Source organism: Ceratotherium simum, chromosome 31 (assembly GCF_057802395.1).
Source record: "Ceratotherium simum simum isolate JZ-2026a chromosome 31, ASM5780239v1, whole genome shotgun sequence".
Lineage (NCBI taxonomy): Eukaryota > Metazoa > Chordata > Mammalia > Perissodactyla > Rhinocerotidae > Ceratotherium > Ceratotherium simum.
The window spans coordinates 24,222,396-24,246,813 of NC_141930.1; the positions used below are offsets into that span (position 1 = coordinate 24,222,396).

The window sequence follows — 24,418 nt, forward strand, 5'->3', positions numbered from 1 at the left end:
TTAAATAAGATGATCACTTTTGGTAATTTATTTTTTAATGCTACAAAGATGAAAGGAGAGTGGTACAAGTTGACTGGGGCCTGGGTTATAGCCTTTTTAAACCTCAGTTTCAACATTTGTAAAGTGGAGATATTTGGGGATCTTGGAAAGATGAAATGTGATTACACATGTAAAAGCAAACGAGAATATGAGGTGGTGCTGCTGTCACCCTTGATTTTCTAATGAAAGAAATTTTGACATAGGAATTTTAAAAGACTTTTAAAAGTTATTATTTTTTACATCTAAATTATATCTAGAGTTTTATGAAGAATTCTTCTTGAATATCTTCTTAATCCGCTTGATATTAAATGTCTATGTTCAGTTGATCAAAATGTGTATTTGAAACCATTCTTCAAAAGTAATCATTAGATCAGACTTATAGTAATGGAAGGGATACTGTTAAGTCCATCACTAGAATGGTCTCCCGTCCTAAAGACAATGGGGTGTGCACGGGGCAGGAAACGTGTGGGGAGGGCCACTAGGAGAGCATATGGTCAGGGCGTCATTTGAAGGAGACATATGGAGCAGCAGACTCTGCAGCCAGCTGTCCCTGAAAAGGCTAGTCTTCTTGGAGGCAAGTTGTATCGTGTTACAGCCAGCCGAAAGCCGTAAATGTTATCCCTTATGGCAGGAAAAAAACAAAAGGGAAAAAAAATTCCCTTTAAAAAAAATCTAATATGGTTTATCACTATATTTACTGCTAACTCAGAATAGTATTTCCCCTCTGTCTACTTAATTTAATGGAGGATATACACTCTGTCACCTTGAGGTAGCCTTCTTAAATGTGGGCATAGAAGGAATGTACATGTGAAATGATGTTGCTCTCCATTTTAGCATTCCAATTCAGTGAATGCAAATATCTTTGAAGAAATTATTAAAATCATAATCCTTTCCTTTTAAAGGCAACATAGAAATAGAACTTAAGAAATGAAAGCTAAATATAAATATAGTCCACATTAGTGTCTTAAATTATTTTTCTGCTCAAAATAAGTCCTAGACTCTGTGCTGGCCACTCAGGGGGAGACCAAAATGAGTGCTGCATCAATCCTGTATTCAGAGAGCTTACAGCCTAACAGTGAAAATAAAATACACACATTTATTTATAATAGTAGGTCATAATCAGAAACCTAATCAAATAACACTAATTTCACCACCATAGCAGATTTGAGCACCTGTCTAGCAAACTCTTCATTTAAATGTCATGAAGTAATACCTTATTTTTAGTGACTTTAATTTTAAAATTAATAAAACTATTTCATTTGGAGTTCAATCTTTCTGTATTCTTTCAGGCATATAAGTGGTACGAGCTCGGGCACAAGAGGGGACATTTTGCGTCTGTTTGGCAGCGCTCACTGTACAACGTGCATGGACTGAAGGCCCAGCCGTGGTGGACCCCAAAGGAGACGGGCTACACCGAATTAGTGAAGGTGGGTGTCAACCTAGACTTCGTCATCACCTAATCGTCATCTATTTCCTTCTCAAAATCAGAGAATGCTTCTCATGGAAAGGAAGGTCAGGGAGGACATAGATTTTATTTCCAGTGACATTTGCAAAAAATATTGCAAAAAGAATCTTTTCATCCCATTAGCCAAAAGTTTAGTTTAGATGGTGAAGAAAGGAATTTGTCTTGAAGAGCAGTTCTCAAACATGTTGGCTTTAGGACCCCGTTACACTCTTAAAACTTATTGAGCACCCCAAGGAGTTTTGTGTGTGTGTGTGGGGGGGTTATGTCTATCAATATAATTATTAGAAATTAAAACTGAAAGAAAATGTAATATTTATTTATGAATCCTTTAAAAATAAAATAATTTGGGGCCAGCCTGGTGGCATAGTGGTTAAGTTCCCTTGCTCCGCTTTGGTGGCCTGGGGTTCGTAGGTTCGGATCCTGGGTGTGAACCAACACGCCACTCATCAAGCCATGCTGTGGCGGCATCCCATATACAGAACGGGAAGAGGGACACAGGTGTTAGCTCAGAGCTAATCTTCCTCAGCAAAAAGAGGAGGATTGGCGATGGATGTTAGCTCAGAGCCAGTCTTCCTCACACACACACACACACACAAATAAAAATAAAATAATTTCATTATATGTTAATATAAATAACTTTTTAAAAATAGTTACATTTTCATAACAAAAAAATGAAGTGAGAAGATGGTCATTGTTTTCTATTTTTACAAGTCTCTTTGATGTCTGGCTTAATAGAACACAGCAGGATTCTCACCACTGCTTCACAATACACCCATTAGAACGGGGATATCATATGTCGTGTAGCCTCTAGAAAACACTGTGTGCCTGTGAAAAAATGTGCATGAAAAGAGCAAATAACGCCCTTGTATTATTAAGAGAATAGTTTTGATCTTGCAGACCCCCTCAAAGGGTCTAGGGAGCCCCCAGGTGTCCCTGGACCGTACTTTGAGAACACTAGTCCTGAACCTATAAAAAAAATTAGATATAGTTTTAGAAAATGTTGTGTCAGATATGTAGGATAGAGAAATTATGTGATTCTAACAACTTAATGGCTTAAGAAAGAAACAGAACATTGGAAGCTTTAAGATTGGTAGATTAAATCCAAACTGTAAGCACGTCTACTTGATGATTTGGGTATAGGCTGGTCAGAAGTTTACTATTGCTTTGGTAAGCTCCTTCTTCTTAGACACATTAATAAAATGGGAGGTAGATTAACTCATAGTTTCAATAATATTCTTTTCTACTCAAAATGTAAAAGAAGTCATCTATCTTATTGGTTAGATGGGCCTCACTGGTCTGGCCTGAGAATCTAACTACGTATATACATTGCTTATATAAGAAAATGTATTCTGGTTTTCAAACAACTGATTTTACATCTGCCATGTGTGTTTTCTAACACCACTAAACAATTCTCCAATTCTCAGTGGACACTGACTCAGTCCTACAAATTTAACTCAATTCTGACAAAACCTGGAGATAGCTTCAGATCCCATGGGTTAAGGGCTCAGCCCCAAAGACTGCCCCCAACTTGAGATGCCAATAGCAAGTCCAGGTTGTCACCTGTGCTTCTGACTGACTGACTGCAAAATCTGAGGTTCCCACGACCCTCTCCTCGGGTTCAAATAATTTATTAGAGCGGCTCATAGAACTCAGAACATTTACTTTCATTTGCAAGTTTACTTTAAAGGGTATTGTAAAGGATATAGATGAACAGCCAGATGAAGAAGTACATAGGGTGAGTTCTGGAAAGATCTCTAGCACAGGAGCGTCTGTCCTCATGGAACTGGCGTGTAGCATCCTCCTGGCATGTGGACACGTTCACCAACCCAGAAGCTCGTTACATCTTGTTGTTCAAGAGTTTTTCTAGAGCTTAATCTGCAGCACTCACTTCCCCTTCCCACTGGTCGGCGAGTGGGGCTGAAAGTTCCTGCCCTCTCGTCACTTGGTCTTTCTGGTGACCAGCCCCATCCTGATGTTATCTTGGGCCCCACGCTATGTCACCTCTTTAGCATAAATTCAGGTGTGCTCAAAAAGGACTCCTTATGAGTGACAAAAGACACTCCTGTTATTCAGGAAATTTCATGGATTTTAGGAGGTTTGTGCCAGGAACTGCTGACAAAGACCGAGTATATTTCTTATATTACCACAGGCCACCCCTGGTTTTTGACCACAGATCCCTTATAACAAAAGGAACATAATAGTTAATAGACACTGGCACGTTACTAGAGTAGCATTCAGTCGTTAATAACTAGCCCAGTCCATCATCATATCATATGAAAATACCTCCCAGGGCAAGGCCACTCATGTTGGCAGGCCTCCATTAGATTTTGTTGGGTTGCAAAAGCAGGAGTGGTCTTAGCAACATATAGCTTCACCCTTTCAGACAGCTGGTATAAGTGAGCTAAGAGACAATATCATCTCTTGCCCTGAGCCTCTTTTGAGGTGTTGATATAATATTGGATTTCCCTCGTTAGTTTATTTATTCATTCCCTTACTCTCAGCTACTATTCCTCCTTTTCTTCATTTATACCCAAACTTTTCCACCTTTGGAAAGGACATTAGGTTTAGCCACAGTGCTGCTCTACATTGCAGGCAGCAATACTAGTCTAGCAAATATCTCCCCCTTGGTCCACTCTCATTCAGATAGGGTAAGGTCACACAGGTGCAGAACCAGTGGGCTATTTTTACCACCAGGCAATATAGCTACATTCACTCATTAGGCAAGAAAGGAAAAGCCAGAGTAATAAAATATTGATAATTTTGGAATCTAAGTGATGGATATATGGAGGTTTCTTATACTGTTCTCTCTACCTTTAGGTATATATTTTACATTTTTCATAATTTTTCATTAAAGAAAATCTTGAATAAGACTTACAAGACCTCACGGATTAATTTGGTGTACTTGGGGAAAAGAAAAGTTTCAATGTGGTTTTAACGTGCTTACGTTAAAGTATTACTTGACCATGTTTATTCTGTATTTCATTGCAAAAGCACACTCAATAATCACCATAATCCAATTGTGGACTGTCATCAGTTAGCCTTTGAATATTTTATAGATCAGAAAACCATAGTTTGGTGACAGTGAATGCAGATTGATTTAAAGAGGGTCTGTAGGGCCGGCCCCGTGGCTTAGGGGTTAAGTGTGCGAGCTCTGCTGCTGGCGGCCTGGGTTCGGATCCCGGGCGCGCACCGATGCACCGCTTCTCCGGCCATGCTGAGGCCACGTCCCACATACAGCAACTAGAAGGATGTGCACCTATGACATACAACTATCTACTGCGGCTTTGGGGGGAAAATAAATAAATAAATAAATAAAATCTTAAAAATAAATAAATAAATAAAGAGGGTCTGTATCCAAAGCAGAACTAGTACAGGAAAAACATCTTCCTTGATAGATCTACTCTGATAAATTTTGCACTGTCAGTGATTCTTTCCTTTGTAAAATTCCATCCTATCTCAGATGGTGTCACACTGAGCTCTTTTGATTTTCCTACCACCTAATCTTTTTTTCTTGGTCTCTTTGAGAATTTATTTTTCTACTTTTAGCATTTATGCTTTTAGGATGCTTTCAAGTTCAAGTAACAGAAATGCAACTGGAACCTAGCTTAAACAATAAGGAATGTGATTGACTCATGTGAAGGAAGCCTACAGCAGGGCAGACTTCAGGGGTAATGTCATCGGGGGAAGATTTTCTTGGCTCTGCACTTCCTCCTTGGTCAGCTTTGTCCTTGTGCTGGCTTACTACAAGATGGCAGCCAGCAGCAACTGGAATAGAGGGTTGGAAAGTGTTTCGGGGCTTCATAACATTGTTGAGCCACCACATCAGCCCTAAATGGCCTTCTAGAAACCTCCTGGCAGATCCCGTCCTATTGGTCATAATCGTGTCTCATAGGCACTGACAGTTGCAAGGGAATCTGAGGCGGCTCCTGAGTCCAGCAGGAGAAAACATGGCTTCTCCATCAAGCAGGGAACACAAATCTCCCTTCAGTCCAATTGAGCCAATTTAAGTCACATTTCCACTCTACGTGAATTAGTGGTAATGGGCTGTGAGATTTTCCTTAAAATAACAGATTAACCCTTGTCAACACAAAATAACCAATAGCTAGTCTATAGGTAAGAGAAATAAGGTGAATTTTACTTGGGCCAGAGTGAGGATTATAACACGGAAAGGCCTTAGAAAGCATTTTGGAGAAAAATGGTTTTCAGTACAGTCTTATATCTTTTTAGAACAAAGAACATGCATTAAACATGCCCAGGATACATATTCATCCAAGCTTCAAAGAGGTGTTCAGTTGCAAATCAGCAGATCAACATGACACTGGTGTCGGGAAAGGGACTAATCCCTGCGCATTACCGGTAGGGCATAGGAGGGGAAGTGTGCATTCTTGTCCTAAGAGAGTGCATTCTTTACTTCAATGGTTAAAGCAGATGTACAATGTATGTTTGATAGGCCATAAGTCAAGCTTTTTGGTTCAAGCCAAATCAGTTTTGAACCCGAATAGTTACCCCACATACCTCAATATGTGAAAATCTCTTGTCACCCTGGAGCCGGAAAAGGGTCAGATTCCTCTAAACTGAATGGGTCATCTGAGGAGAGTGAACACCCGAATGTAATCAGGATCTGTCAGGAAGGAGAAAGAGGCGCAATGGATGTTTGGAAGGCGACCTGATGTGTTCAGTGCCCTCGCTGACTGGACGTGCCCTCAGACCCAAACATTGTTCTCTGCTCTCGGTTCTCCCTTTCTTGTCATTCAGTTTCTGAGAAACCTTTTCCACTCTTGTTCAACTCCAATTAAAATTTCTATGTGCTCCCCAAATAGACTTCTCACTGTTTCTGTTCTGTCTCCAGCTGTATAGGGACATTGACATTCAGTGTGAAGATTAGTTTACCTGGTAATCTCATGGTTAATACTCATTTCCAGCTTTATAGATTTGGTCAGTGATTTAGCTTCACCCAGAATACCAGGTTCATTAGTCTGTCCTTGTGTCTTACCATTATCCTTTACTGCCTTCAATTCAACCAAAATTCCTCCTCCCACCGGACCTTCCCATATGATAGTCTCCTCTCCTTTACGCCTCCCCTTTTTCCTTCTCCCCTAGCCCCTTCATAGCCAATTCCTATTTACCCCTCAGAGGGTAGAGAAGTTGTCACTTCTTTTTGGAGGATAAGTTAGAGCTCTCTTCCTTGCGTGTACCCAAAAGCACCTTGGACATCCTTTTTAAGTACTCAACACACAGTATTCTAGTAGCTCTTTAGTTCTCTGTAGCCCCATGAGATCATGTGCTCTAAGAGGGCAGGGACCATGCCCACCTTATTCAGGACTAGCACAGTATCTAATACATAATAGGATGATAGGTGCTCAGAAATTAGGTTTGTTGTATGAGTTTCTGTAAACTTTCTTTTCTCCAGTTGTTTCATAGCTGTGTCAGAAGACTCAGGGATATAAAAATCTTACTACTCAGCATTTCTTACATATAAGCAGTTGGTGCAATTACCATCCTTCTTGGCCTTCCCTGAATGTGGGGGAAGTTCTCTCTCACTGCTATTGCACTGGGAGAAGAAGACCTAGAGAAAAGCAAGATCCCCTCTCTCTGCTATTTCAGGAGCAAGGGATAAAGCCATTCTTTTGGGAAGGATATTTAGCATGTCCAGAGTTCCTATTGAAACTTCAGGCATTTAATTGCTTATATAATATTGGGGTAGGACTTGAAAATGGCAGAGAGAATATTTTTGTAAATCCATCCCTCCATAAAAGCAGTGAAAACACTGAGAAAAAATGTCAAAATCAGCTTTTTCAGAACTCTGTACATTAACCAAAGGCTTACAACAATCTGAGGAGCATTTACTCAAGAAAACCTGCTATACCTCAGTAAGAATGGCAGGATTTATGGCATGGTAACTTGACTTACTTCCCTCCATTCCTGCCCAGCTCCAAGGTAGCCTTGAACTGGTTATCTCACAACAAAAGCTGTGAAGACCACAGCCTTGCAGGCATTAGTGGGGACAGATCACATGTGGAGCCCTTCAGAAAGTTCCACACTTAAAGCATTGTCGCTATTTGATTTATCTTGTGCTGCTTGGAAAACCGCATTCTCAGGACATTGTTTTTATTTGACCTCATTCATAAGTAAAGCTTTATTCCAGGCTGTTAGTCAAAACAGTCAGTGGCAATTTTTTAGATATCATAGCTGCCTAAGGTAGCAGTGCCGACTGGAGCAAACAAGAACCTGTCCAAAAATAAAGGCTCATAAAAGACAATCTCGTGAGCAAGATGTCCATGAGGGGCTTTGAAAAGCTCTCACATATTCCTGGGAATGTAGAAGGCCATGGCACATATAGGTATGCAGAGTGGTGTGCATAGCCAGGAAATACCTGAAGGGCCACAGTCTTTCACCTTTGGTTGACCTTGAGGCTCTGCACAAGCAAGAACTGAAGACTAAAGCAGAGTTGTAAACTGCCTGAGCATTGCAGACATGCCCCAAAACTCACTCAGAGCCCCTCAACAAAGAGACAAAGAGTTATTGGTTCAAAGTGATTAGGCAAATCTCTGACCATTCATTAGCTGACTGTTAAGTTAACCAAAAAGAGGCTTTAGTAGTCATATACTATAGTCGAGTAATAGAGACTTCACAGAATTAATCCAAGAAAGTCACCAAACAAACAAATAGCAGCACAAAAACAAAAATCACCAACAACAAATGCTGTGGGAGGGGACGGATCTGATTTCTAGAGTTGCCACATTATATTATCTAGGATGTCCAGTTTCAACAAAAATTACCTGACACACAAAGAAACTGGAAAATATGTACATAACATTATATATCTATAATATCTATAATATATATACAGAACAGGAAAAAATGCAGTCAATAGAAACTGTTCGTGAGGGGCCAGATGCTGAACTTACTAGACAAGGACTTTAAATCAGCTATTATAAATATGTTGAAATAACTAAAGGAAACCATGTCCAAAGAATTAAAGGGAATTAGGACAACCATGTGTCACCAAATGGAGAGTATTAATAAAGAGATAGAAATTATAGAAAAGAACCAAATGGAAAATCTGGAGTCATAAAGTACAATACTTTAAGTTAAAAAATCACTAGAGAGGCTCTACAACAGATTTGTGCTAATAGAAGAAATAATCAGCAAACTGGAAGATAGGTCAATTGAGATTATCCAAGCTGAGAAACAAAAAGAAAAGAGAATGAAGGGAACAACCTGTGATGCACCATCAAGAGTACCAACATATGCATAATGGGATCCTCAGAAGGAGAAGAGAAAGAGAAGTGGCAGAAAGATTATTTGAAGAAATAATTGCTGAAAACTCCAAAATTAGATGAAAAACATTAATCTACACATCCAAGAAGCTCAGTGAACTCCTAATAGGAACTCAAGAAACATACCTAGACACATCATAGTCAAATGTCGAAAGCTAGAGACAAAGTGAGACTCTTGAAAGCACGTACAAGAAGATGACTCTTGACAGAAAAGGAGTCCTCAATGCAACCAGCAGCTAACTTCTCATCAGAAATGATGGAGGCCTGGGGCCCAGCCTGGTGGCGCAGCGGTTAAGTGCGCACGCTCCACTTCGGTGGCCTGGGGTTCACAGGTTCGGATCCCCAGCACACACCGACGCACTGCTTGTCAAGCTGTGCTGTGGCAGCGTCCCATATAAGGTAGAGGAAGATGGGCATGGATGTTAGCCCGGGGCCAATCTTCCTCAGCAAAAAATAGGAAGATTGGCATCAGATGTTAGCTCAGGGCTGATCTTCCTCACAAAAAAAAAAAAAGAAAAGAAATGATGGAGGCTAGAAGCAGTGGGGTGGCATTCAAATACTGAAAGGAAAAGACTGTCAACCACAAATTCTGTATCTAGCAAAACTCTCCTTCAAAAATAAAGGAGAAATTAAGATACTCTTAGATAATTAAAAACTGGGAAAATTCAATGCTAGCAGACCTGCTCTACAATAAATACTAAAGACAGTTTTTGAGGCTGAAATGAAAGGATATTAGATGGTAACACAAATCTACATGAAGAAATAAAGAGCACTACTAAAGATAACTACACAGGTAAACATAAAAGAGAGAATACAGGTATTTTTTTGTTACTCTTCTATCTGATTTTTGAAACAACTGCATAAAGTAATAATTATAAAACATGTTGATGGCCTTAAAATATATAAATATATAATTTGCATAATAAGCACAAAGGAGGAAGAGGGAACAGATCTATGTTGGAGCCTAATTTCTGTATACTATTCAAATTAGGTTAATATTAAACTGAACTAGATTGTTTTAATTTAAAGTGCTAATTCCAATGTCCAGGACAACTAGTAAGAAAATAACTCAAAAAAGTACAGTAAAATAACATGGAAATTAAAATGATACCTAGTGAATATTTGATGTAAAAGAAGGCAATAATGGAGGAATAGAGGAACAAAAAAAGATATGACATATAAAGAACAAATAGCAATATGGCAGACATTATTCAGCAATTGTATTAGATGTAAATGGATTGAATATTCCAATCGAAAGGTAAAGATTGACAGAATGGTTAAAAAAAGTGATTCAACTATATTCTACCTACAAGAGACACACTTTAGCCAAAGACACAAATAAGCTGAAGGTAAAAGGACGGGAAAAGATATTCCATGCAAACGGTAACCAAAAGAGAGCTGAAGTGGCTGCACGAATATCAGAGAAAATAGACTTTAAGACAAAAAGTGTCACTGGAGACAAAGAGGGACATTTTGTAATGATCAAAAGGTTAATTTATCAGGAAAACATACAATTATAAACATATATGCGGCTAATAAGAGAACACTAAAATACAAGGGAAGGGAAAACAGATGAAATTGAAGTGAGAAATGAACGATTCATCAGTAATAGTTGGAGATTTTGAGACCTATCTTTTTAGAATGGATAGAAGAACTAGGCAATATATCAACAAGGAAATAAAAGAATTGAACAACACTATAAACCAACTAGAACTCACAGACTTATATAGAGCGCTCCACCCAACAAAAGCACAATACACCATCTTCTCAAGTACACATGGAACATTCTCCAGGATAGACTGTATGCTAGGCCATAAACAAGCCTCAAATAATTTAAAAGTATTGAAATCATACAAAGCATGTTCTCTGACCATGCTGGAATGAAATTAGAAATCATTAACCAAAAGAAATTGGGGAAATTCACAAATATATGAAATTGAACAATATACTCTTAAGTAACCAGTGAGTCAAAAATGAAATTACAAGAGAAATTAGAAAATGCATTGAGATGAATGAAACAAAAACACCACCTAACAAAACTTACAGGATGCAGCTACAGCATTTATTAAAAATTTATACCTATTAATGCCTAAGTTAAAAAAGAAGAGTGATCAGAAAACAATGTTAGTTGTTCACCTTAAGAAGCTAACATAGCAGAGCAAAATAAACCCAAAGCAAGCAGAAAGAAGGAAATAATAAAGATTAGAGTGAAAATAAATGAAATAGTGAATTAAAAAAATAGAGAAAATCAGCGAAAATTTGGTTCTTTAAGAATTATTTGACAAACTGTTAGCTAGGCTAACTAGTAAAAAAAGAGTGAAGACTCAACATTCCTGAAATCAGGAATGAAAGAGGAGATATCACTACCAACGTTACAAAATTAAAAAAGACTATATGGGAATACTATGAATAGCTATATGATAACAAATTAGATAACCCCAATGAAATGGATAAATTACTAGAAAGACACAAACTACTGAACAGACTCAAAAAGAAATAGAAAATTTCAATAGATCTGTAACAAGTAAAGAGATTAAATCAGTAATTTAAAAGCTTCTCGCAAAGTTAAGCCCAGGCCCAGATTTCTTCACTAGTGAATTGTACCAAATATTTAAACAAAAAATGAACACCAGTCCTTCACAAACTCTTCCAAAAAATAGAAGAGGAGGGGGGCCGACCTGGTCCACAGTGGTTAAGTTTGCGCATCCCACTTCGGCGGCCCGGGGTTTGCTGGTTCAGATCCTGGGCACGGCCCTACTCACCGCTCATCAAGCCATGTTGAGGCAGCGTCCCACATAGAGCAACTAGAAGGATGTACAACTATGACATGCAACTATCTACTGGGGCTTTGGGGAGAAAAAAGGAAAAAGGGAGGAAGACTGGCAACAGATGTTAGTTCAGGGCCAGTTTTCCTCAAAAAAGAAAAAAAAATTGGAAGAGGAGGGAAAATTTGCTAACTCATTTTATGAGGCGAGTGTTATCCTGATACCAAAACCAAAGGCAACACAGAAAAAGAAAGCTATAGACCAGTATTCCTTGTGGACAGAGACGTAAAAATCCTCACACACACACAAAAATACTGAATCTAGCAACGTATAAAAAGAATTATATACCATGACCACGTGAGATTTTTCTGGGGAATGAAATGAAAATCAATCAATATAATAAGCCATATTAATAGCATAAATAATTCAAGTTACATGATCATTTCATTAGACACAGAAAAGGCATTTGACAAAATCCAGCACCCTTTATGATAAAAAATACACAACAAACTAGGAATAGAACAGAACTTCCTCAATCTGTAAAAGGGCATCTATGAAAAACCTATAGCTGGCATCATACTTAATGGTGAAAGACTGAAAGGATGAAGTAAAGTTATCTATACTTGGAGATGGCATTATCTTGTATGTAGAAAATTCTAAGGAATCCATGAGAAACTATTAGAACTAATACAGGAGTTCGTCAAGGCTGCAAGATACAAGATCACTGTACAAAAATCAGTTGTATTTCTTTACACTAGCAAAAAACACTCCCAAAATGAAATTAAGAAAACAATTTCATTTGCAATAGCATCAAAAAAGAATAAGATGCAGTATTAGTTTGCTAGGGTTGGCATAGCAAGGGACCACAAACTGATTAGCTTAAATATTAGAAAGTTATTATCTCAGAGTTCTGGAGGCTAGAAGTCCAAGATCAAGGTTTCAACAAGGTTGGTTCCTTCTGAGGGCTCTGGGAAAATCTGTCCCATCCATCTCTCCTAGCTGTGGTGGTTTTCTGGCAATCTTTGGAGTTCCATGGCTTACAGATCTCTGCCATTATCTTCACATGGCACTCTCCCTGTTTGTATGTCTATCTCCAAATTTTCCCTTTTTATAAGGACACTAGTCATATAGGATTAGAGCCCACCCTAATGTCCTCGTTTTTACTTGATTACCTTTGTGAAGACCCTATCTCAAAACAAGGTCACATTCTGAAGTACCGGGTGTTAGGACTTCAGTATATGAATTGGGGAGGGAGTGGTGCGGGGGAACACAATTTGACCCATAATAGATACTTAGGAATAAATTTTGCAAAGTAGTGCAAGACTTGTACATTGAAAACTACGAAACCTTATTGGAGGAAATTTAAAAATATCTAAATAAATGGAAGCACATCCCATGTTATGAATCAGAAAACTTAATATTGTTAAGTTAGCAATACTGCCCAAATTGACTTAAAGCTTCAATACAATCTCTGTCAAAATTCCACATGGCTCTTTTTTTTTTTTTCTTTTTACAAACATTGACGAACTGATCCTAAAATTCATAAGAAAATACAAGGGACCCAGACTAGCCAAAACAATTTTGAAAAAGAACAAAGTTGGAGAACTCACACTTTCCAATTTCAAGACTTAGTACAAATCAACAGTAATCAAGGCAATGTGACACTGTCATAAGGATAGATATAGAGATCAGTGGAATAGAATAGAGACACAGAAATAAACCCTTACATTTATGATTAATTGATTTTTGACAAGGTGCCAAAACAATACCATGGGGATAGAATTGTATTTTCACAAATGATGCTGGAACAACAGGATATTTATATGCAAAAGAATGAAGTTACCTCATATTATAAACAAAAACAAACTCAAAATGGAAGTACATCTAAATGTAAGAGACAGAACTATAAAACTCTCAAAAGAAAACATAGAAGTAAGTCACCGTAACATTGAGTTAGACAATGTTTTTTTTAGATATGACACCAAAAGCACAAGTGACAAAAGACAAAATAAATTGGATTTCATCAAAACTTAAACTTCTGTGCTTCAGAGGACACAATCGATGAAGTGAAAATAAAATCCAGAATGAGAGGTAATATTTGCAAGTCATATATCTGACAAGGAACTTATATCCAGAATAGAAGAAGAACTCTGATAATTCAATAATACAGAGACAAGTAACTCAGTTAAAAAATGGCAAAAGGATTTGAATAGACATTTATTCAAAGAAGATATATGAATGGCCAAGAAGCATATGAAAAGATGCTCAACATCATTCATCATTAGGGAAATGCAAATCAAAACCACAGGGTGATACCACTTAACCCTCATTAGGATGGCTATAACAAAAAAGATGAACATTAAGTGTTGGCAAGTATGTGGAGAGATTGGAACCCTCAGCCGTTGCTGGTGAATATGTAAAGTGGTACAGCCATTTTGGAAAATAGTTTGGCAATTCCTCAAAAAGTTAAACATAGAGTAATTATATGGCCTACCAGTTCTACTCCTAGGTATATACCAAGAGAAATTAAAGCATATTTTCATACAAAAATGTGTATGAATGTTCATAGTAGCATTACTCGTAATAACAGAAAAGTGGGAACAACCCAAATGGCCGTCTAAATGATGGATGAATGAATGAACAAGATGTGGTATATCTACACAATGGAAAAGAAAGGAAATGAAGTACTGATACATGGTACAACGTGGATAAACCTTGAAAACATTATGCCAAGTGAAAGAAACCAGTCACAAAAGACCACATATTACATGATTCTATTTATACGAACTGTCCAGATTAGGCAAATCCATAGAGACAAAAAGTAGATTAGTGATAGCCAAGAACTAAGGAGGTGGGGTGGGGAAGGTGACTGCTAATGTGTACAGTGTTAGTTTTTGGCATGATGAAAATGTTGTAAAATTAGATAGTGCTGATGGTTGCACAACTCTGTGAATATATTAAAAACCACCAAATTGTAAAAGCAAATTGAGTGAATTTTATGGTATATGAGTTATATTTCAATAAATCTGTGAACAATGGGAGACAGTGATAGTATACTGTACTTCAAGTATGTTAAAAATAAACAAGTTTCTGGGGGTTGATGAAGAACACCTAATTTACTCATCAGTGAGGCAGTATAGTGAAGCACTTTAGAGCATCAGCTCCATAGCCACATTGCCTGGTTTTGTTTTTTGGTCTGTTCCTCACCAGCTATGTGACATCAAGCAACACTTTGTGTTTTGATTTCTTTATCTGCAAAGTACCTATGGAAATATGGAACTATGTTCCATAGTTGTTCAGAAGACTTAGTAAGTAGGAAGAGCTCAGTAAATATTAGTTGTTGTTATTATCGTGATTTATAATTTTATTATCTTTTCATAGGAAAATATTTTCTAGTGTCTAAAGAATAACTTAGAAAGCCAATTTTGAATTATGTATTACTGAAATAATAATATAGCACCTATCATCTATTAAATACCTCCTATTTGCAGTCAGTGTTACCAAACCAGGCCCGTTTTACCTGCCGTGTGGTATGCCAATCACCTAGACAATGAGTTTTGCAGCAGAGAAAGGGTTTATTCACAAGGCAGCCAAGCGAGCAGGTGGAAGAACAAATCTCAAATCCACCTCACTGAAAATGGGGATTAGGGTTATTTATGGAATAAGGGGGCAGGGTGGTCTGAAGGGTGCAGATAGATGATTGGAGGTAAGGAAAAGTAAGATAATGACTTGCGCAAATGTAGTCAAGCTTCGTGGCTCTTCGTAGGACGCCTGTTCACAAAATGGTGGTGTTAGCATGATCTGAGTAGAGTTTTCGGCCCCCTATTGTCAAAGAGTCACTTGTCAGACACTCTCAAAGGCCCAGCTGATGGGTTGGTGGTCTCACCCCATTTGGACTGGACAAGGAGTTGACTCTCAGTTCCTGAAAAATGACTTGAGCACCCATTATCATGGTGACCCAAGTGTCAGAGATGTTCTCTATAAGGAACCTAGTGGGAGTCTGATAATATATTGCTTATCTACGTGACTTGTGGGAATAAGCAGCATAGCTAACAATGGGCGGGCAAATACTAAAGCCTACAATTAATAACTGCCTGGAAAAAAAACTTTAGTTACGAGCTACCTAATCGCTAATGGCTATCTGGCCACTGGCTTCATCAGTGTGCCTAGCACTTTTGTATATAATGCTTCTAATCTTTACAACAATTCTGCAAGATAGGTATTATTGTGCCCACTATATATGAGTAAAGTAAGGAGTAGAGAAATTAAGAAATTTGCCCAAGGTCCCATATTTAGTGGTGACAGAGCAGAGATTTGATCTGAGGTCTCCTTGTCCTCCAAGTCCATTCCTTTGCTGGTACCCCACTACTCCCTCAAAGTTACTGATGTCTCAGGTCCTTCTCCTTTTTACCAATCAAGTGTTTATTTCAAATTCTATTACACTGGGCCTTTTAATTTCAGCCCTGCCTGTTTTAAGCTCTACTTTATTTAAAGAAGAGCAAAGCCTGAGCCTTAATCTCCAAGTCCCCAGAAACATGGAATCTCCGAGTGCATAACATCTTGTGTTTCAAACTCGGTGCTTTGTGATTGTAAAGTTAGCTTTACTTTGCTAACTCCCTTTATTTGCAGAAATGTTAATATCATATCTGGTTATGACTTAAAAAAAAAAAAAAGTAATTTCAAGGAGACCACTTGCCGATAATGACTGTGACAAGAGAGAGCCTGCTGTGGTAGGAAACCAGGGCCCATGACCATTTAGTTGACACTTCCACAAAATTTTCTTCCATTTTCAAATTACAGATTGTAATATATGGATTATAGATCATCACCCAGGCATTAACATCTTAAAGTGGAAACCTTCTAGATCTGGTATCTGCCGTGTTAGGCCAAAATCCTTTTAGGATAATTACCCAGACTCTGGCCCTAAGGTGACAATTAACTACCATAGATAGCACGTTTTCGTTTAAATTATTCTCATTGTGTGTTCCAGTGAGATGTAGAGTGCAATTTTCCTGAAGGCATGGGACAATGTTCAGGAAAATGCATCATCTGTGTTTTTCTCTTTTGTTGAGTTCTCATTGTTCCTCCTCATTGTGTAGTTTGCAATTTGGCAATTCTGTGTACTGGGGGTGTTAAGAGGTTATGCAGCTCAGTGAAAAAATTTAGAGAAAAATGTTCCAACAGAGTTTTCTCTTTTAGGTATATTTTCATTAAAATTGAGTGGGTTGCTGCCCAAATCACAAATATCAAAGCACTAAGGTGCCTTGGGGGTATTTAACATAGAAATTGAAACAAAAATGGATTAAAGTCTTTGCTGGGTTATAAATAGAAAAGATCTCTTCTAACCAGAGAAAAGCTACCATACCCTAAGAATTTTGCTTTTCTCTTGTTGTGATTAGCTTTTTGATCCACATTATTCCATGGCTAATTTAGATGTAAACATGCACACATAGAAACCACTGTAGTCACATTGAAAACACAACAGCCAATAGCAACTGAAAACTATATTTAAAATACCCCTTTTGGATTTGTTTTTCCTGCTAGCTCACTCTGCATTCATCACTGGAAAAAAGGAAAACTATTGCATCCTTTTTCTGAGTTTTTCAGAGCAACTGCTCTGATGTAAACAAATAGCATTACAGATAAGTTTTCCTTTCTTCATGTTGTGGTTTTGTTACAGTTGGACGAGTGCCCAGTAATATTTTGCCAGTGTTGTGACACAGTGTGTAAGAATGATTGATTAGAATGATGTTCTCTCTGTCATTTTCCTTCAGACTGTGGCTTTTATTAATTAAGAAATCCATTGTGTATGAATAACGTCACCCGGACAAAAGTAAGACTTAAAATAGTAATACATTAGTGGTTCAGCATTTCTATCTGTGCAATTAAATATTTGAATGTTTTCACTGAATGACTTTTGAAATGAAAGGGATTGAGAAAGAAGCAAAAATGTCAGAGTTATAGTGGAATTAAGCTGTAAATTAAGAGGATTAGCAATTACATAGAAAAGTGAGTATCGTAGTATAAAGAAGTGCTGATAGCAATTCCTTAAAATTAACATGATAGTTTTATCCTATTTTTCTAAGTCAAACTTGAAACTTTTTGGATTTCAATGATACTTTCGCTAAAAATGACAACAAAATGACAATGGGAGTAAGAGAACTGAGGGAATTTGAGGACTATGTGATTTAAAAGGGACTCTACAATTAGAAGCAGCTTGGTTTTGCCCTCAGCTCCCGCAGTTCTTGGGCAAGTCATTTCTGTGCCTCAGTTTCTTTACCTCTAAATTCCAAATAATTATCTCAGTTCTTCCTCTCCTACGAGGTTTTAGTAAGACTCAAAAACAAAACACAGCACAGCAAAAACCCACCATCATGGGTTTTCCTGTGCGTGTTTAAATGTGAGCCCATAATAAATTGAGTCAATACTCTGCTAAGGTTATAGGACTGCATATGGTGCCAATGATGGCAACAGAACAAAAGAATAAAATATTTGATAGTCTTTGAATTATTTCATACTAAAAAGTTTTCTTTCTCAAAGTGAAATCGGTGAGTTTTCAGTATTTGTTAATGTAAAAAAATGCTTAAAAATTGGCTTTATCTGTGACTCTCTTTGGGCACTCACACAGTACAGTGTTTGCTATTTCAGAATAATTACAAACTGTACCTGTAGGTTGGTGCTCTATTTGCAATTCCAGAATTTTTAATTGAGTAAGTCATGATCTATGTCTTAATATACGTACACACAGATGGATGTCTTAAATATAAATATGCACATACGCATTATAGATTATTTATTTATCTGTTTATCAAGTGATTTATATAATATATACACAGAAGCCTCCCCATTGGACTTTAAGCCCCTTGAGATTAGAGACTCTGGGATTTTTGTTCATGGCCGTAGCTCCCTCAGCACATAGCTCAGTGCATATTCCCAGCAGGCAGAGCAGGGAAGTGACGATGGTACCTTGTCTCCCCTTTTACCCTCCTCTGACTGAGGCTGTTGGCCGGCCCCCCTGGCCCTCTGAGCTAGGGTATGAGGAATGTGGGTCTCCTTTGCCCTCCGAGTCCTTGAAGCCCTCAGGCTGGATGTTTCTCCCGACAACCTGGAATGTCTTTTCTCCTTTCTCTGAGGAGAAGACACCCTTTTTCTCCCACTCTCTAGAAATATCAAAATTCAGTTCCCCAAGACTCTTCTCTTGCCTGATGCTGGGTGCCTAATGTTATCCTTTTCCTTCAGTGAAGATGATGAGAGACTGAATATACAAATGGACAATGGCCAGGCCATGTGTCAAGATATAACCTTGACCCACAACCTTAGCAAACTGCCTGGGAAAACAACCCCTACAATAACCAGCCCAGGAAGGCAGCCTGCTGTCAGTCAGACTTGCAGGAAGCCAGATTGCTGCCTCTAATGACAATCCAAGAAGCTAAACAATAGCTTTTGTAACAATCAGCCCAAAATGGCCAGGACTTGATGAATAACTGACAGCTTCCTTAATTTTTGTCCCCACTGCGTACTTAGGACCAACCAGAGAAAGCCATTTGTGCTCCCCTAACCAATCACATAGGACTCCCACTTCTAGCCAGCCCACCTACAGCTTCTCCATGCCACAGCCCCCCATCAGGGCACGCCTGAAGCCTTCCCTTTTTCCACTATAAAGCTTGCCCACTTCTCTGCCGAAACACACAGGATGGTGGCTGACTCCCTGGCTGCAGCAAACTCTGAATAAATAGCCTTTGCTCTTCCGTTGGGTTGGTCTTTGTTTATTTCCACAAAAGCAAATATCAGATGTTTTCTTTATATTCAAACTTGAAAAACAGGAAATCTGATAAAATTGCATTAGGACCAGCGAGAGATTGCTCCTTTAATGCTACCAATTTCCTCAGAGAGTTTATTAAAATTATTGCAAAGAGAGTTTGCTGTGAAAGCATTACACTCACTCTGGTGTTTGTTCTGATTTCATAACTTCAGCTCAGCGCTCAGGGGGTTGCCTGCCACCCCCGGGGTATTCTTTCTTAGGCAAAGCACACTACTACCCATGTTTTATCATCACGGTGTAAAGTATAGGCAGGCTTTGGCTAATGTTTAAGCTGATTTTATCTCTTAAAAATCAGATATGTAATTTCTAAAATAATTAACTCTAACAAGCATGTTCATAGCCAATTAAATAAAATTTGGTACACATTGTACCAATACACCATTGTTATCAATTCATTCTAACTCCAATTTAATGTGTAAACTTTACCTAGAATAGTCTTTGAACACATGCCTTGTCTGAATTTAGAGTCACAACCTTTCAAGGTACATACACATCTCTGGGAATTCTTAACTGCCGATGTCTGTGTTTTCTCAATGCCCTTTTTTAAATACCTAATCACACACTGTTCCTTACCTAATCTTGCTCATGTTAATCTTAGCTCTAAGAGTTCTTGTATTTTGTTTTTTCCATATGTTAGAAGTATAGCTCTTCTTGCCTTTTTCCATAACTGTGTTTTATTTTGCTGCTATAAATTTACTTATTCCCATGTCAATATGAATTTATTCCTGATCTCCTTCCACCTGCTGTTTGCTTTCTTAGCTGAAGCTAGTTCTAACTTGAATCTGCATTCGTGTTGTGGGTTGATTGTGTCCCCCCAAAATTCATGTGTTGAAGACCTAACCCCTTCCCACCAGGACCTCAGAATGTGACTGTATTTGGAGATAGGGCCTTTAAAGAGGTAGTTAACTTAAAATGAGGCCATTAGAGTAGGCCCTAATCCAATATGACTAGTGTCCTTATAAGAAAAGGAAATTTGGACACGCAGAAGGGTGTGTGCACGCACAGAGGAAAGACCACGTGAGGACATAGAGAGAAGATGGCCATCTGCAAGCCAAAGAGAGAGGCTCAAAAGAAACCAAACCTGCCGACACCTTGATCTTGGACTTCCAACCTCCAGAACTGTGAGAAAATAAATTTCTGTTGTTTAAGTCACCCAGTCTGTGGTATTTTGTTATGGCAGTGGTGGCAAACTAATAACCATTAGTGGAGAAATTTCCCTTACTTAGCAATCTACAAGGTTTACTAACTACCTCAGCAAAAATGTTTCTCTGAACGGTCCTATTTTCCTACGTAGAAGAAATATTTAAAGCTCTGGTAGATGAATTTTGTTTGATTAGTACAAAATTAAAGTGATGTTTTGTCAAGCTTCAAGCATCATAATCAATTTCATCATCATCTGAGCACATCATGGAATCGGGGGGTATGCCAACCAAGTCATGCAAGGAAACTGTATAGGCCAAGAGGTGAAAAGAAGTTAGGTTGACAATAAATCAATATATGGATTAGCAGAGTTTGATTTAAAATATAAAATTTGGTGCTGAGAATTTTTTCTTACTCCTCTTTCTACTACCTAACGCTGTCACATGAAATATTACCTTGAGTTCAGTGATCTTTTGAAGACACATTTGAGAGACTAATAAAGAGCTTTGCAGACTTATAGGATTTTATTTCTAAACTTCCCTAGATGGTTAGATTACACATTACATGGTCCCTCTAGTCTAAGAGAAAAGAAGGTAAACAGTTAAAAATAATCAACTGTTAGAGATGTATATAAAATATGAGTGAGAAAGGATCAAGCAAAACTGAACACACATATTTAACACCTCCCACGTGAACCTTAAATGACAATGAAACGATAAAATGGTATAAACCTACAAGAAAAACATGAGGGAGGAGGGAGACCATAACAGATGAACAATGTCAGCATGGTTTTTTGAAAATGGAAAAGACAAGTATCTGACTTGGCAGATCAAAGAAATCTGAAACCGAGTAAGTGACTGCAGAGGGGCTTCCAAAGAGAAGGAATTTAAGGCACCTGGTACTACAGCAACTCTAGAAACTGCGTGGCCTCCAAGGATAGGCCCATCCATACTGACGCTTTATGGTGCCCAGTGAAAAAACGGGCTTGATGCTGCACCCAACAGTGAGGCCTGTCCGTCATAGGCCTCGCCCTTTCACCCAGAGCTTCCCATCGCTACCTCAGTTTTATTGGACTAACAGTCAAGGATCACCAGACACTGGAGAGACCCATCAACATGAAAGAAGATACAGAACACAACAAACCAAAAGAGTGCTGTAGCTTGGGGGAAATAGAAAATGCAAGGAACAAATGCCAACTTAAAATAATATCTCTTAAGATCTTCAGGGCAATAAAAGAAGATAGTGTATCCACGGGAAAAGAATAGGATACTATACAGAGGAACAATCAAAGACTCAAACACGTTTTCAGAAATGAAAAAAATATGATTTGCAAAAAAAGAATTTAATAACAGTATTGGAAGCTAAGTCAAAGATATCTCCCAGAGGGAAAAACAAAAGACAAGGATGGAAAATAGAAAAGTTAGGAAAATTAGAGGCTCAATTTAACATGTCCAACATAAAAACAAAAGAAGTTCCAGAAAGAATAGGGAAAAAATGGAGAGGAAATTATTAGAGAAATAATACTAGATAGTCTAAAATTAAAAAATGTGTTTCCATGTTGAAGGGACCACTGAGTGTCCAGCACGTACACTAAGGCACATTTCCATAAAACTTCAGAAAACCAGAAATAAAGAGAAGATCTTAAAATCCTCATCATTATCATCATAGTTGTATTTATATATAGCACAGGCCTTTTTAGCACATTTGATCTTAGAGACTCTTGAGGGAAGTTGTAGTATTTTATCCTCTTTATAAATGAGGAACCTAAGGCACAGAGTGGTTAAGTAACTTGCTTGATATAACACAGCTAGTAAGTGGCAGAGTCAGATTTCCAAACCAGGGACTCTGGCTACAGATTTTATAGCCCTAACCACTACACTATACTGACTTTTATAAAGCTTCTAGGGGGAACAAAGAAAAAAAACAGGAATCCAAAAGGTATCAGATTTTCCAACAGTAACACTTAAAGTTATAATGCAAGGGAGCAATGCTTTCAAAATTCTAAGGAGAAATTATTTACTATGTAGAATTCTGTACATAGCCAAGCCTTCAGTCAAGTGTCAGAATGGCTTCAGATATTTTCAGAAATTCGATTTTATCTGTGCTGTGTCCTTTCTCAGGAACAACTAGAATCCAATAATTAGGGAGCCCCAAACCCAGCAGAGGCCAAGGGAAGTTTTCTGGTGACAGATGGCTGCTGCTTCAGAAGAAGAGAGAAAGAAAGAAAGAAATAACTTATATGATGTTTTTGGCAAAGGGTAGAATAGTATCAAGAGATTTTTTAGCCCTCTTTCAGTGCTATAAAGAAGAAACAGTGATAAGTGCATTAGAAAATGAAGCCAGAGAAAAGGTGGCAGAAAGAAAATACTGCACGTGAAATGAAGTGTAATCATTACAATACAACTCAAGTGTGAATCATACCGCACTGTCGTAATATTCTAAAACCCGAATGTGAATTCACCCAGACGGATGAAAGATTTGTGAAATTAATTGTATTGCAAGACGGAGAAGAGCAGACAGAAGACATCAAATTGCTAACTTGTTCCCTTCCCTAATAGAAAGATGAGTGACAATGTCTAGAATCAAGAAATAGCAATATTAACATATTATTTAGGTGTAAGCAGGTAAATGTCAGAAAAAATATTTAAAGGAATTAGCTGGGGGTTGGACCCAGGACCAGGGAAGAGTTGAGTAAAAGATTGCTGCTTTCATTATAAGACCTGTAGTAATATTTGACTTAAAAAAATGTGTATTTTTTAATTGAATGAAAACAGTACAGGAAATCATTAAATAAGAATTAGTTTGACTTTGCCTCTCTAAAGACTTTCTGCAAGTAATCGGTTTTAGGAGAAGACTTTAACATAGGACTTAATCTAATTTGACTTTGAAAAGTGCACCATCCGTATGGGGTGATGAAAACATCTGGGAAGTGAGGAAAGAACTGGATGAGGATTTGGATTAAAGAGAGCTGAAGTGGACTGTGGGATTCATGAGGCTTGAACCTGGGAAGTCCACTTATAGTTGACTAGAGTGCCAAATATAGCCGAGGTTTAGCTCGAAAGGCAAGTGCCGCAGATGGGTTTCTGAAGCCGTGTGGCACAGTGAAAATAATCAAATCTCTGTTTTCTAACGTCTGTGTAGCCAGAAGAAGAAATGTGAATTTGAAGCTCTTGTCTTCTGGGCAACCAGAAGTTTCTCTTTTCAGTTTTATGAAATGGATGAATTTAGGGTCAAGGAAGTAATATTTCAGATGAGACCTTTAAAAATGTAGGCATGGCCTGCTCTATATGAGCCTTCAAGTGCCTGTTAGAATTTCCTAATAAATGGAATTCTTTGCCATCTCAGACAACTGAATAATATTACTGTAGAGAAAATTCATCTCTTTTCTCTCTATCTCTCTCTCTCTCTCACACACACACACACACACACACACACACACGTAATTAGGTTTGGTCTTTAATCCCCTGTAACCATGTGAATTTTATACCATGCAGTTCCTTGGTTTGTGCTTAAAAAATAACATTCCCAGGTCCCATCCAGATTTCTCCCTAATGCCCATAAAAGAGACCCTGCCCTGCCGTGTCTTTCCAAAGTTGAAAAACACCCCCAAGCCCAGTCATTGCTTTGGTAGAAAAAATGTTTACGTTGAACAAGTAGGAGATCTCCATTGTTGTTATCTTTGTGTTTGTCATTATGTCACCAGGTTTAACCGGTGTGATCTTTTGGTTAGCCCAGTTTCCCCAGTTGTCAGGAATGTGAACTCTCTGAGGCATGCACAGTGCCCAGTTGGGAGCACAGTGCCGTGCAAGTACCCTGCCCCGCGGGTGCCCCATAAATCACTGCACAGGAGACTGTAGAGCCCACAGCCGCTCTTGTGCTCCAGAGGGGGGCAGGACCCCAGAGCCCA

At 38.2% G+C, this 24,418-nt stretch overlaps 1 protein-coding gene across 4 annotated transcripts in view; it reads left to right on the plus strand.

The window, feature by feature from the left end:
* Window positions 1-24,418, plus strand: part of LOC101406061 (aspartyl/asparaginyl beta-hydroxylase) — a 218,922-nt gene that overhangs the window by 171,962 nt on the left and 22,542 nt on the right. For all 4 annotated transcript variants that reach the window (XM_087420529.1, XM_087420526.1, XM_087420528.1 and 1 more), the window contains one exon: window positions 1,329-1,466. In XM_087420529.1, the coding sequence (XP_087276655.1) occupies window positions 1,329-1,466 (138 nt within the window). The remainder of the gene's footprint in view (window positions 1-1,328; window positions 1,467-24,418) is intronic.